Source organism: Dunckerocampus dactyliophorus, chromosome 8, assembly GCF_027744805.1.
Source record: "Dunckerocampus dactyliophorus isolate RoL2022-P2 chromosome 8, RoL_Ddac_1.1, whole genome shotgun sequence".
In the NCBI taxonomy this organism is placed as follows: Eukaryota; Metazoa; Chordata; class Actinopteri; order Syngnathiformes; family Syngnathidae; genus Dunckerocampus; species Dunckerocampus dactyliophorus.
In genome coordinates, this window is record NC_072826.1 from 27,519,114 (window position 1) to 27,533,648 (window position 14,535).

Below are 14,535 nucleotides of genomic sequence, written 5' to 3' on the forward strand. Positions count from 1 at the left end.
ATGAACCAGCGCCGTACTAGAGACGACGCTGGGCTTTTAAACACCACTAAAAGGACAGGAAATACTCATTCCTGTCCTGCGGAACATGACCCAGAGCCACAGGCACACAGGTGTGATGTAACTGTTATATTTTAACTGTTGCCCAACAGACCGGGAGGTGGTGGTTGCGATCCAATTGAACCCACATATAAGAAATATGACAATTGGTGTAATCATTTGCACTCTGTCTTTGAAAATCACAACTTCCGGTGGCCAAATACGAAAAAACATTTGTTTTTGGTGTGTTTTTTCATTTCTGTTGACTAGGGATGTTATTTTTTGTGACATGAACTATACAATAAAAATCAATGTGATGTGGTTATTGCTGTTTGACACTGCTATTAGCTGTGAAGCCTCCCCTGCTAAAGCCGTGGGTCTGACGGTTTGTATAAGTTTCTACCGCTCTTTGGTGTTGTGGGTAATGTTTGTTGAAAGTGTGTTTAAATGATATCTGCTTTGGTTCGTGTGGCTGTGCTGCTCCTGAGAGACATAGAAAGAAATCACTATCAGGGTAGATTAAGTTCACGGTTTGCATACAAGCTGTTTGCTATGTAATTAATTCTTTGTAATTGCTGGATTACATGTCATGTGACATCTGAATTGTTGTATGTGGACGTTCCAGGCTTACTTTAGTAAATAAAGTATTCCTAAAGATGTTGCTGTGGGTGTTCTTTCTCACATACGTACGGTATAATACTGTCTACTGACCTGCTATTGTTGTTGTATACTTATCACTGACTAAGCAAATACGCAGGCATGATTTTCAGCCTCTTTTAATTCATTTTTGAATGCAAAAATGAAGTTTGGTGGTTTGGTTTGGTTAAAATATGGCTGTTTGGTTGTTTCTACACACCCGGATGTCTCGTATTAAAAGTGTCTTCTTCCAGAACATTGACATTTCTTAAACAGGTAGGTTTTATTCTATCCATATATTTAAAAATATGGCATATTTCAGCTTATGTAGCTATTATTTGTCTCCTTGTTGGTGTAAACATTGCTCCCTCCCTCTGGCTTGATTTTCTTCTCTTGTGAATTGAATGCTGATACGAGCAGCACCATGACACAAAACTGTCGTTTTTGGTAACAAAACATTGTACTTTTTGATTTTACGGGAATCGAGGCCCATCCCTACTCATGTATTAATCATATTCAAACATATATGAATCAAAAATGGCTAAATGAACTACAATATAAATCTAAGCCATTAAGAAGGCACTTCCAAGATGAACGAAGACTCCCACCCCCTCCAACACACACTCACTGCACTAAGGAGCTCCATTCGTGACGGGATGATACATCCAAGTGTGTGAAGGAGAGATATCACAGGTCTTTCCTTGCTGCAGCTGTCAGAACTCCATAATATAAACCCGCTCCAATAATCCTGCACAATAACCGTGCAATAACCAAGTGCAACCGTGTGATAAGCCTGTGGCTGACCGACTTGTACATAGCTGTGAATAGTGTATATAACTTCTTGATTTCTATTACCTTGTCTTTGCACTTTCTATGCTCTTGTGTGCTTTTGTACTAAACCTGGAATTCCCCCTTGTGGGACTAATAAAGGCATATCTTATCTTAGCTTATCAACTTGTGATTGTAGTATTCAACATTGGTCACTAGGTGTCAGTAATTCTCTGGTGAGACAAGCGCCACACTTGATCACCGGAACAACAGGCTTTTATTTCACGTTTAAATTATCTTACAACATCATAATAACACAGGCTACTGTTGCGGCCGTAACCCACGACAAGCTAAAACTCAACTCTGAACCCCCGATGTCACTTCCTCTCCGTTACCCATTCTGCTCCTCTACGAGCACCGGAACACATTAAATGCGACATACGTGAACACAAGTTTTAATTTAGCCTTAAATGGCTTATTTACTCTAATTATATCTACGATATTGGGTAGTAGAAGTGTAAAGGTGACTATGGTGGTGTTATTTCATGTCCACACGGTTCTAATAATGTAAAAGAACGTATTTAGAAGATTGTAAACAGGTTTTCTATGCCATAACTACAAAAATATACCATTTACGAGCAAGGGATTACTGTACTGTCTCTTCTTTCACTAGTTTTAGCACCAGCTTAAAATGTTGTGTGTTGACAGTAATTAAAGTCAATATTAACACCCCCTTTTTTCAGCTGTTCTTGTGATTTGTCAACGTAGAGTATGCAACTGTAATGATTAGTGATTGAGGTACAATGTTCATCATGAAGCCATGGATGCGGATGAAGTGTTTTTTTTTTTGAATCACACAAGAGATATCATTACATTACATAACATTAAACGTCGGCAAAGGTTCGAGTTATTTCTTGCAATTTTCTCCTGCCCCACATTAGTAGAGCTGCCCCCCGTCCAGTTCATGATCGAGCACAAGACACCTCTTGTATGACCTAAGCGTGAAGAACTTGAAGCAAGTGTCTTGGTCGTCAGCTGCAGAACTTTGAGTGTCAAGTTCCTGAGCTGCAGCTGTCCCAAAGCCAAGCACTTCTCCTCCAGACATGCAAGACCATCCCTCAAAGACCATGTCAAAAACTTCTACATTTGGTGTATTTTATTTATTTTAGTGTTGGTTTTATTGCTAAGCTGGTTGAATGATTTTTGGGGGGGTGCTGAATGATTTTAAATGTTAAGCAGGTGCTACATTGAACATTGGGGTAGCAATGAGTTGCAACCTGGCAGGCATACAAATCGGTGCAGAAATACTAAAAAAAAAAAAAATCAGACTTGGAATGTTCAACCTGTGAATACTTTGTCTTTGTAGCTACTAGTGGTGCACTCATCATCAAAATGTTAAGGCCAGTTGAAAAATTGCAAGAATGTACATTTTGCATTGTTGGATCACAAGGACGTTCTAAGCTTCAAAGCTTCAAAATGCAAAAAGAGGAAATGGGAGTGAGACAAACCTTTTTTGGAGTAAACAATTTATTTCAAACAAGCATTGACAAGAAATAGGCTGTTCATCAGCTGATCAAAAGTTTAAGGCCATGGCTCAAACCCGGAACCCCCCCTAAAATAGAAATGAAATGTTCGAAAAAGGACTGAGTAATGAGTAGCTGTGCCATTCTTGTTAATCACCTTAAAAATGGGTTTGGACATGCTTGATGCCAGTGTTTCCAGGAGGAAGAAATTTTTTGTGAAGTGCAACGTTGTCCTGCAGAAAAAGCCAGTCATTACCACACAGATGAGGGCTTTCAGTCATGATCATGAACATCTCCACATAGCCATCTGCCATTTGACGCCCCTGCACAACCTGAAGCTCCATTGTTTAATTGAAGGATCATGATGGCCCCCCTCCACTGTGCCGTGTGGAAAACATCTCAGGTGGGATCTCCTTATCATGCCGGTAACATTGGAAGCCATCAGGACCATCAAGGTTACATTTTTTCTCATCAGAGAATAAAACTTTCTTCCACCTTTCAATGTCCCATGTTTGGTGCAAAGTTTCCTGCAATTTTGTGGTGTTGAGGGCCTTTCAAGACATTTTTTGTTCTTAAAACTCTTCTCTCACATATGGATTTCTTATGGTTACCGGAATGCATTTGGTACCAGTAACAGTCTTTTGGGTCTACCGCTTGACTTTTTTGTTCCATAACCCTCAGGATGGTTGAAGAAGTTTCAAGTGTCTTACTGCGTCCGACCTCAGCAGCAATGGCGCGCTGCGAGAGGCCTTGCTTATGCAACTCAACAATCCGAACGGGTTCAAAGAGAGAAAGCTTTTTTGCCTTTACCATCAAGAGATCATCACAGTATGAACACCTGACAGAAAGTCACATTGACTCGACATTTTTGCCAGGATTTTGGTGTTTAAATGCTGTGGTCTTAAACTTTTGACGAGCTGATGAACAGCAATATGAACAATAAATTGCTTACTCAGATTTTTTTTTGTCTCACTCCCATTTCTTCTTTTTGCATTTTGAAGCTCTACTTAGAACCTCCTTTGGAGCCAACAGTGCAAAATGTACATTCATGCAATTTTTCAACTGCTCTTAACATTTTGATCAGACGTGTATTTCGGTCCAACAAGTGACTAGCAAGTGTTTTACTGTTGCATCACTCTTAAGAGTGGGCATATTACAGCAATTTAAACCACCACCTTGTCATTGTCATCGACACACGTTTCCTCCCCCCAGACTATATCCGTACAAATGTCATGTCACCTCATGCTACAACCGCCAAGCTCATTGTCTATATTTATTCTCTTGACCAAGCAGCTGTTCAGTCAAGCAGTGCTCTACGCGCAGAGGGGGCAGCTATTCCCCAGAGTTACGAGGAAGAGCGAGAGCACTACTGGAACGTTTGGAATATCTGTTTTAATTTAAAGTAAATAAAAATTGAAGTTGCAATGGCAGAGAGTAGCGGTCTCCCCTTATCGTCCTTCATCATGGATGAAGAAACTCTGAAGAGAAAACAAAAGGAGAAGCTGAAGAAGCTGATGGCCACAGGAGGCAATCCGAGGCCTGCACGTTCTCTTCTCTTCTTGACTCTGAGGAATCCCTTCCGCAGGGCTTGCATCAGCATTGTGGAGTGGAAGTATCCTCACTGAGAGTTGGCTGGGTCCGACCGCTACAACGGCATCAAGTGCGATAAGTACAACTGCAGAAACCATTTGCATTTGTTATCTTGACAAGCTTATGATTGATTTCATTCTTGGTGCTGGAAAATAATAGAGTTTTATTTACATCATTGTAGATTTGGGATTGTTATCTTTAATGCACTATTGCTGTTGGCATTTTCCGATAAGTGACTTTCAGACCTTTTGAAATCATTATCCTGCTGGCCATTTTTGCCAACTGCGTGGCCCTGGCTGTGTACTTACCAATGCCCGAGGAAGACAGCAACAACACCAACAGCAATCTGGTGCGTCAGCATGCTTGTTTGCGCTTGTGGGTGATTATATTCATATGTGAGTTTTCAAACAAGCAGACTAAATTGTGTTGTTTAAAGTAAGTGGTTACTGTCCAGTCCGGTCATATATTATCAAGCATCTTTTGCTATCTTTTACTATTTTCCCTTACTTGGACTACCTACTGGACAGCCACAGGTAAGCAGATTCACTGAAAGGAAAAAGCCACAGTGTGCACATGGTGGGGTCACGCCAGAAAAGGCCATTCGTGATCAAACAATAGGCATTGGTCATTAACTTGCTGTCAATCAACTGCAATATGACATATGCACTGTTGCCTGTTACTCCTCAGTAAGAAAAGTAGCTATTGGCTGTCCTAGAAGTCGCTAGATGATGTCATTGGCTAATTTGCAAATGATGTTGTAAGAGATGCTGTATGAAAAAAAGCACAACCTCCTAGGAGAGACAAAAAAGTGACTTCAATTATGTTTAGAACTACAAATAAACCTGATTCTTAGTTTAATTTAAAATGAGTCATCACTTCATAAAAATCAAAAATCATTTTAACATTTTAGCTCGGCCAGTGCCTCTGAAAGTCAAGACAGCGTAATAATGACATCCGGACTCGCCTCCAGCCTCCACCTTTCATCTTGTAGTTAGGACTACTTGTTTAACTTATCACACATCATTCTCCCATCTCACGTTCTGACACACTGACCCCGAATGAGTCTTGAGTGGAATGAGTGGTAATTTAATGAATATTAAGAAACTTTTAAGTTTTAGATCCCGCTCTCTAAAACATGGCGAGATCCACCCCGGCGGCATTGCGTGATTCATGGATGCATGGAGCTCTGCTATGCTCTCTGTGTGGACCTGACAGTGCACTGACGGCTTGTGGCTGCTTTGAGGCGGGGCGGATGTCCCAGTTGCACCTGCCGCTGCTCAGTGAGAACAGGAACTGCAGATCAATATGTGCTTTCACTTTTAAGTTCCCAAATACCGAATAACTCCCCAACCACACCAGAAAAAGTAGCTAGATTTGTCGCTAGTCGTTTTTGAGAAGATATGTCGCCAAGAGGGCTTGGAATGTCGCCAGATTTAGTGACAAAGTCGCCACGTTGGCAACACTGGACATATGTGCTGCATGGTGAGGAATTTTTAGACACAGAAAGTCAGAAAAACAAATGTCATTTTCTGTCTCTGCCTTCTTTAATTCATTTCTTTCAGCAGCACAGGGAATGGTTTATTGAGACAACCAAATTACAGTATTTTTGAGCATTAAAAAAAAGAAGAAATGTTCTGGGTTCACATATGCATGGACCTGTGTTGAAGGAAAACTGCACTTTTTACTGCGCCTATAAAGCCTTCTGAAAAAAACACCCACAACGCCCCATTTACATAATTTGACCTGTATATTAACAAAGCTACAGCGACATTGTTATTATTATTGTTATTAACATTGTTACGCCAAAGAACTATGTTACTGCATAGTGACACCTTGCCACACCACACCGGCTATCTACGAGCCAGCTCGCAACTAGCTTGACCACACACTCGCCTGCAACGCGTCAGCACAAAGCCTCAGGCCACGACCGAAAGGTAACGCTACGTATTTGAACTGCCACCACTGCAGCTGTGTTTTTGTTGTTGAGCGTGGAAAAGTTAACGCTGTACAGCGTTCCTTTCTATGTTGCTATGTGAAATCAATGCACCCAGGAAGGAAGTTCCACTAATGCTTAAAAGGACCAAAATACGGCAAAATACTGTAAGCATTACATGAATGCACCTGTTATTACATGACCACAGCCAGTATGTAAAACCATAAAACCTTATTGGAGGTTTTTGGAGGTGTTTTAATAGTGGGCTTTCTAAGTGGAATAGGTGTGTCCCATTACATGCATTCATTACCTGCCACACTTTAGCTGTTTTTATATGTTTTTATATGTGTTCATGTCTGACAAGGATTGTGGATGATGGGCAAAATAAAAAAAAAAAAATTGCAGTTTTTCTTTAAATTTGCATGTTCTTTCCTTGTCTGCATGGGTTTACTCTGCGTATGCCGGTTTCCGGTTTCCTCCCATAGTCCAAAACCATGTAATGTAAGGTTAACTGAAGACTAAAGCATAAATACCAACGTGAATGGTTGCCTTTCTCCATGTGACCTGCAAAGGACTGTGCTGTTAGAGATGGCTAGATTAAACAATAGAAGCACTGTAGATTTAAACAATAGAGGAACTTTGTTCAGGCAACTTGCTTGACAACCTTATCTGCTTGCTGCGGCTTTCTTCACTTAGAAGACACGCACACACACACACACACACACACACACACACACACACACACACACATATCCTCGACTGACATGAGCTGCAATCAGTTAGAAGTAGACACAGCCACACCACTGATACACATAGGGGAGTGGTCCCACCCCCGCAAGGGTGGGACCTGAGAATAGGATATAGAGCAGTTACTTCCTAGTTGGAGGCTTCTTCCTGCAACTCTTACAGCGGATGGACTGAAGCCCCAGCGCTGAGCTTTGTAACATCTTCCAGACAATTGCTTCACTAAAGTGTTTGACTGATCTCTTCCTGGGATAAACAAACTCAAACGTTTCAACACCTTTGTTCAAATGTGCCAAAATGACCAATACTGTCACATAGGGTGACTGGGTTTTTGGTGACAGAAAACCAGGACGTTTGGAGACCGTAACGCCAATGCTAATTACTTCTGTGTCTCATCATGTCCAATCATGCAACAGACACAAGAGCAGCCTGCTAATTTGCCTTAAATTAAACTAGCTGGCTCCACTGCAGCGGCATGGCCTTACTCCGTATAGAGCATCGTAAGGGTGGTGGTACAAAACCCCTCTTTATTTGTCAAGTAAAGAAAAAGGAAAATCCTCGCATGTTACTGAAAACATGTCAACAAAAACAACTATGAGATGTGACATTTTGAGATCTAGTTTGTATTGTATTGTAGATTATAATAGTGTGTAATGTCATTTTACTTTTATTCAACATCAAGCATGCAAGGGCACTGATGGGCTCATATGACTGTTTTATCCCTGTGAAGGGCAGTGGGATAAGTCAGTCAGTGTTATGTATTCAAAATAGACTGGTGTCATGCTAGTGGCATAAAAGTGCTGCATAGTGCATGCCTTTACTGAAATGGGAGAGGCCATGAAAAACATTCCAATGCTGTGTGAACGTATAAGAGACATGTAGGTTACACATACACATAAAAAAGTGGTGCATAAAAAGGTTACTATTACGTCCCCGAGTGCACAGAGACAGGGTGACAAGGATGTCAATCATAAGCATCGGGGCTTCAGGCACATTCTTATTTACACTGCGTCCACAATTATTAGGCAATTTGCATTGTTGATGATTAGTTTTATTATTTAACAACAACAGTGATCTTGGTCAATCCAAAATGTTAATAAACCTCAAACTTGAATATTTAAGGAAGTGAAAGTGAAGTTTTGGCGTTTGTTGAGAATATCTGTGTGCACAATTATGTCAGAATGATAAACGAACAACTCAAAGGTTATAAATAAATATATCTGACATTTCCAAAAATAAATCAGTGACCAATATAGCCACCCTCATTTTCAATAACACGGAAAAGCCTTCCATCCATGGAGTCTGTCACTTTCTTGATCATTGGCCATCAACGTTTTGTGCAGCAGCAACCAAAGCCTCCCAGACACTGTTCAGAGAAGTCTACCTTTTTTCTTCACTGTAAATCTCACGTTTAAGGGTCCACAAGTACTCAATAGGGTTTAGGTCAGTTTTTAAGATCTTTACTAGCTAGCCACGCAGCGGAGTAGTCAGATGCATGAGATGGAGCATTGTCCTGCATGAAAATCATGATCTTCTTGAAAGATGCACACGTTCTCCTGTACCTCTGTGTGGAAAAAGTGGCAGTAGGTTTGGGAGTTGAGTTTGAGTCCATCTTCAACCTGAAAAGGACCAACAGGCTCATCTTTTAATAATTCCAGCCTTTACCAGTACATCACCTCCACCTTGTTGGCGTCTGAGTTGGAGTGGACCTCTCGGCCCACTGCTGATGCAGCCACGGACCCATCCCTCTGGTCCATCAAGAGTCACCCTCATCTCATCAGTCCATAAAACTTTTGAAAAATCTGTCTTGTTGGCCAAGTCATAGCCTTTCAACTTGTGTGTCTTGTTCAGCGGTGGTGGGGTTTCAGCCTTTCTTACTTTGGCCGTGTCTCTGAGCACTGAACACCATGTACTGTACTGTACTTCTGGACACCCCAGGTAGATTACAGTTCTGGAATATGACAGCACTGGAGGATAATGGGTTCCTGGGAGCTTCATGTTTGATTTTTGTCAAATATTTGGCAGTTCATTTCTATGTTTTTCACTCAACCTTTTGTGCACATGCAACAAAACATTAAATGGTTCTGTGGTCGTGTCCTAATATCGTGGCAATTTCGGAAATTTCAAGAGTGCTGCATCCCTATGAAAGATGTTTTACAGTTCTCCACTTTTCAGAGTCTGTTAAATCTGGCTGCACGTCACTGAATGCATCTATTGATGTTGTGTACATCCACATTGTTTACACCTCCTTTGATAGCAGATAGTTGGCCTCTTGTTGCCTGGTAGAAGCAACATCCAAATCTTCTTGTCCTCTTCTGTTCTTCACTGTCCTGGCATAAGACCTTGGCGTAACGCGGAGCCCAGTCACAATTGCATCATTCATGCCCGTGCTTTGCGCCAACTCATCCATCTTGCACATCATTTGCGATATGATCTCAACCTTCTCATTGTTTTGTTTCTTCAGAGCTTGAGAGCCAATTTGGGTCATGGTTCTGTAGTTCTAAGAATTCCTTCCTCATGTCAATCAATATTATTGATCTCACTGCGAGTACCTGGCTACTGAGCCTCTCCCACGACCTTCTTGTTGTCCTGATAGACTTTCACTCAAGAAGCAGAAACCTCTTTCCGCGAGTCATTTCGCCAGACAATGTTTTTCCAGTTTAGCTGTTAGCGAAGGTTGGCTCGTCTTGCTGGCGATTATCAGCAATACTTTTTTTCTCAGCAAGTTAGTTCCTCACAACAGACAGTATTGAAGCTGACATTATGAACACACAGTCCAATAATTATGGTCAAGATCTGTGGTCAAGAAAAGTACCAAAAATATTCCAAAACTCCTAAGCCTGTGGACATCCGTTCTTTTCACAGAACACAATAGAGGGCCACCGGAAAACGCTGTCTCCGCAAGAACAAGGAGGACTTCAGTATACATAATGATTCCATTATTCTAAATAAACCAGAGCCCCAGGATCACACACTTTAGACCACATGCCATTGATTGCATACGTTGTGGCCATTTAGTACTTTGTTAACCCTCAGGGTGAAGGATGACTAAAAGAGAACGCAGACTGCTGTTCACACAACAAAGGAACTCCAGTGACCCACAACCATATAATGTATAGCAAGAACATCAATGGGGGGGGGAAATGTCAAATTTAATTTTCCAAATACTTGCAAAACTTTGAGAGTAATGCAAAAATGATATACACCCCCAATCAAATTCTTAGGAGCAGTTGAACGTTTGCAAGATTTTACATTGTGCGCTCATGGATTTAAGGGGTTCTAAGTAGAGCTTCACATTGCAAAAAGAGGAAATGGGAGTGAGACGAAAACAATTTTGAGCAGCAATTTAATGCAATTTAAGCAATTGAATGCAAACAAACATTACAGTGAAATAGGCTGTTTGTCAGCTCAGTTTCCGAAACCCCCGCCTAAAATAGAAATGTTCAAAAAAGTAGCTGCACCATTCTTGTTAATGAGCTGAAAAATGGGTTTGGGCATGCTTGATGCCAGTGTTTCCAGGAGGCTAGTGGGAATGTTGCTCCAGGTGGTGAAGATGGCTTCATGGTAGGGCATCCACTGTCTGGAACTGACGTCCATTTTTGGAAACTTCCCTTGCCATCCATCCCCAAATGTTCTCCATTGGATTTAGATCAGGGGAACACACGGGATGGTCCAAAAGAGTGAACTTATTCCTCTGGAAGAAGTCCTTTGTGAAGTGCAGCGTTGTTCTGTTGAAAAAGCCAATCATTACCACACAGACGAGGCCCTTCAGTCATGAAGGTCACCCCCTGCAACATCTCCACATGAACCTGAAGCCCCTTTGTTCCATTGGAGGGTCATCCTGGCGCCCCCGCCACTGTGCCGTGCGGAAAACATCCCAGGTGGGATCTCCTTGTCATACCAGTAACGTTGGAAGCCATCAGGACCATCAAGAAAGAATAAACCTTTCTTCCACCTTTCAGTGTCCCATTTTTGGTGCTCTCTTGCAATTTCAGTTTAGTGGTGTTGTAGAAGACGAGGCCTTTGAAGACGTTTTTTCTTCTTAAAATCCTTCTCTCGCAGAAGCCGTCTGATGGTTATTGGACTGCACTCAGCACCACTAACAACCTTCAGTTGAGGCGAGGATGGTCCCGCGTCTTCATGTACAGCCGGTCGGATTGTCCGGCTCAGGGTTGATGGCGTTTTGTTTGGTCTACCACTTGACTTTTATGTTCCATAACCCTCAGGATGTTTTAATAAGTTTCAAATGACTGCCTTTGCGTCGAATCGCAGCAATGGCGCGCTGCGAGAGGCCTTGCTTATGCAGCTCAACAATCCCACCGCCATCAGAGAGGCCATTTTTGCCATCAAGAGATCAAGACAGTATGAATACCTGACACTAAATCACATTCAAGCCACATTTTTGCCAACATTTTGCTGATGAACAGCCTATTTCATTTTTGAAAATATTTATTTATTTATTTAGATTTTAAACAGGAAAAGATTAAAAAACAATCAGGCCAATTTTCAGAGATGTTTTGATATCTTATCTTTCACTGCTTCTCTTTTTCTCTAGAAGCCAAAGAAGTCTTCTTCCTCAGATGAATCTTCGAATACTGCACGTAGCTCGTCGTCTGAGTCGGTCAATGTTTTAATGGAAGCTTAGGTTAGCTTCAGTGTATCTAGAGATGGATTCACTGTGTGAAAATACAGACAGCAGCCGTCAGATAAGTTACTTGCATACACAAGCATTTTCAGCAACTGTACAGCAGAGGGCGCTAAAGTCAAAGCAACTGTCTGACCCATAGACGGCTTCCCAAATGGGTTTCTGGTCAATTTCTCCCCGTATTTAGAGCCAAATTCTGGCCTAGCGGACCCAAGCGTCCATGAACTTGCGTCTAGCGGCGCCAAACTTTGACTGGGCGTTGTTGGAGCGGTGATGAACTTGAAAATTGCCCCCTCCTCACCGCTGGCAATATTTTGTCCAGCTCAAAACTTTCGGAGAGGTAGGAGGGACCATCAGCGGTGGCCGAGCGGATACGGCGTTGCCTTAACGGGGGCCAACTTCTGTTAAACGGTGGTGAACGGTTACGAGCGATGATTAATTTTTTTCACCGCTCCAGGAACGCTACAGCAAAGTTCAGGCGGTGTGACCGGGCTTGTAGTACGAGTGATCTTCCGCTGAAGCGTTGTACAAGCGTTGTCTGATATTATTTTTCAGTCCGAGTCTGGTCACACGTGTATAAACCGCACCCCGATTTTTTGCTTCTTACCGGTGGAAAAAAGGTGCGGTTTATACACGATGATTTACGGTACATCACTACCACAATCAGCAGCATAGGGCAAACACAGGCAACACAGACATGCAGAAATTTAAAATTTTGTTTGCAATAAACTGCTTACTCAAAATGTTTTTGGTTTTTTTTGTAAGTTACAAAAATCGGGTATATCAAGACACAAATCAAGGTTATTTTCAGATATACTGTAAAGGCCAAAATAATTGATTGAACAAAGTGAATACATTTAAAATTTTAAAACAAACTGGAAGTGTACCTGGTAAAAGTAGAACGAAAATGAGTCAAATACAGGCACATACAATAAGTACCGACAAACTTAAAGTGACACTTTAAGCACCTTTTGATTTGTTACAGCAATAACAGTTTTTGAAACCTGCAAGAGGCCGTGTGCGTCAAAAAACTTGGTGATGGTTTTCCAGTATTAATTTGTGAAACACAGCACACCTATCATATTCTGGGAGCTTTTCCTCATTCAAGTCCTATTAGATGTAAGGACTTGACTGACTTCATTCATGGATTTTTTCTTTGACCACTTATGACAGCCAACTCAAGGTGGCCGGTCAATCGCCGTAGACAAACGATCCTTCACACTCACATTCACACTTAAGAACTTCCGATAATCTGACATCCATTTTTTTTGGAATATGGTTGGAAAAGGCTGTTTTCTGGAATACCCAGCAGAGCTCACCCCGCGTACGCCATTTGTGTTTTCTTGAGTGTGTGTATTGGTGTTAGCGATGTGATGCCAAATTATTTTGTGTGAATGAAAGCGACACTGATATTGGCATATTGATTTTTGAATACTAGATTATAAATGTTCATCTTGTCGTTTTAACAAAATTCTTGTTACTGTCTTGCAGGAAAGCCTGGAGTACATTTTCCTCATCATCTTCTCAGTAGAATGTTTCCTGAAGATAATTGCCTATGGATTTCTTTTTCATGCAGATGCATATTTAAGAAATTGCTGGAATATTTTAGACTTTGTGTGTGTATCAGTTGGGTAAGTTGACTGGTTGTGCTTAGTTTGTAAAGTAACGCAAAGTTTTTTCTCTGTATATTTTTGTTGTGATGACGCTTAACTAAAATTGGAATATTATTTTGGAATGTGATTGAAATGTAGCTTAGGTGTTGTGACTTTAATGGCATTTAACCAGACCTGTGTTATTATTTCAGGTTGTTCACTGTGGCTGTGGATGCTATTAATCATATCAGTGGGGTGGAGGCTGCAGTTGGAGAAAAGGGTGGCGGTTTTGATATGAAAGCTCTCAGGGCTTTCAGAGTTCTTCGACCACTGAGGCTGGTATCTGGAGTGCCCAGTAAGCAAACGCTTTTTCAGATTTCCAGACAAATGTTTGCTTTGACAAATGCTTTAGTGTTTGAACATGTATTTTGTATGTCAGGATCATGATGATCCATTGGCTTACATCCCCGAAAATTAGATACTGCATATCAGAGGTCCCCAACCACTGGGCCGCAACCCAGTACCGGTAACAGTAACATTTTTGTGAATAACTACATTGACTTTTAAGTAAGTGCATATCAGTTTGGAAAATAAGATCATTTCATTTGGAAAGTGATATCCTCACTGACATGCGGTCCGGGGAGGCATGTGCAACAGAGCCTCCAAAAGAAATAAAAAAACAATATTAATATTTGTCCACTGAATTGTATTGTAAATGTATTTTCTGTATGATTCCAATCGTTTTTAACATTTTCTTAATTAAAATTGGCTGAGCAGAAACCTAAGATGAAGCTTCCGCGAGCGTCTCTTCTCTGCTTAGTAAATAACTTTTGGGGGTGATCTATGATGATTGGTTGATATATGATGATTGTTTGGTTTTGTGAGTTGAGTGTGTTGTTGGTTTGGGGTAAGATGGTTGATTTAAGCTGTAAAAACTGGAGATATTGACTGTTACAAAAGTGGAAACAAAAAGTTGAAAACTGATGATCTTGGAGTCTTGTACAATATGGTGGACATGTGTGGTGCCTTTGTGTTTCCATGATATGAAGTGTAATGGTTTCCAAATTG

General features: G+C 41.2%; 1 protein-coding gene across 1 annotated transcript in view; it reads left to right on the forward strand.

The window, feature by feature from the left end:
• Positions 1 to 4,387: 4,387 nt before the first annotated feature.
• LOC129186413 (dihydropyridine-sensitive L-type skeletal muscle calcium channel subunit alpha-1-like) overlaps positions 4,388 to 14,535 on the forward strand; it is a 61,020-nt gene continuing 50,872 nt past the window's right edge. The window contains exons 1-4 of the mRNA XM_054784672.1: positions 4,388 to 4,575; positions 4,797 to 4,902; positions 13,367 to 13,506; positions 13,680 to 13,822. Of these exons, the coding sequence (XP_054640647.1) occupies positions 4,388 to 4,575; positions 4,797 to 4,902; positions 13,367 to 13,506; positions 13,680 to 13,822 (577 nt within the window). The remainder of the gene's footprint in view (positions 4,576 to 4,796; positions 4,903 to 13,366; positions 13,507 to 13,679; positions 13,823 to 14,535) is intronic.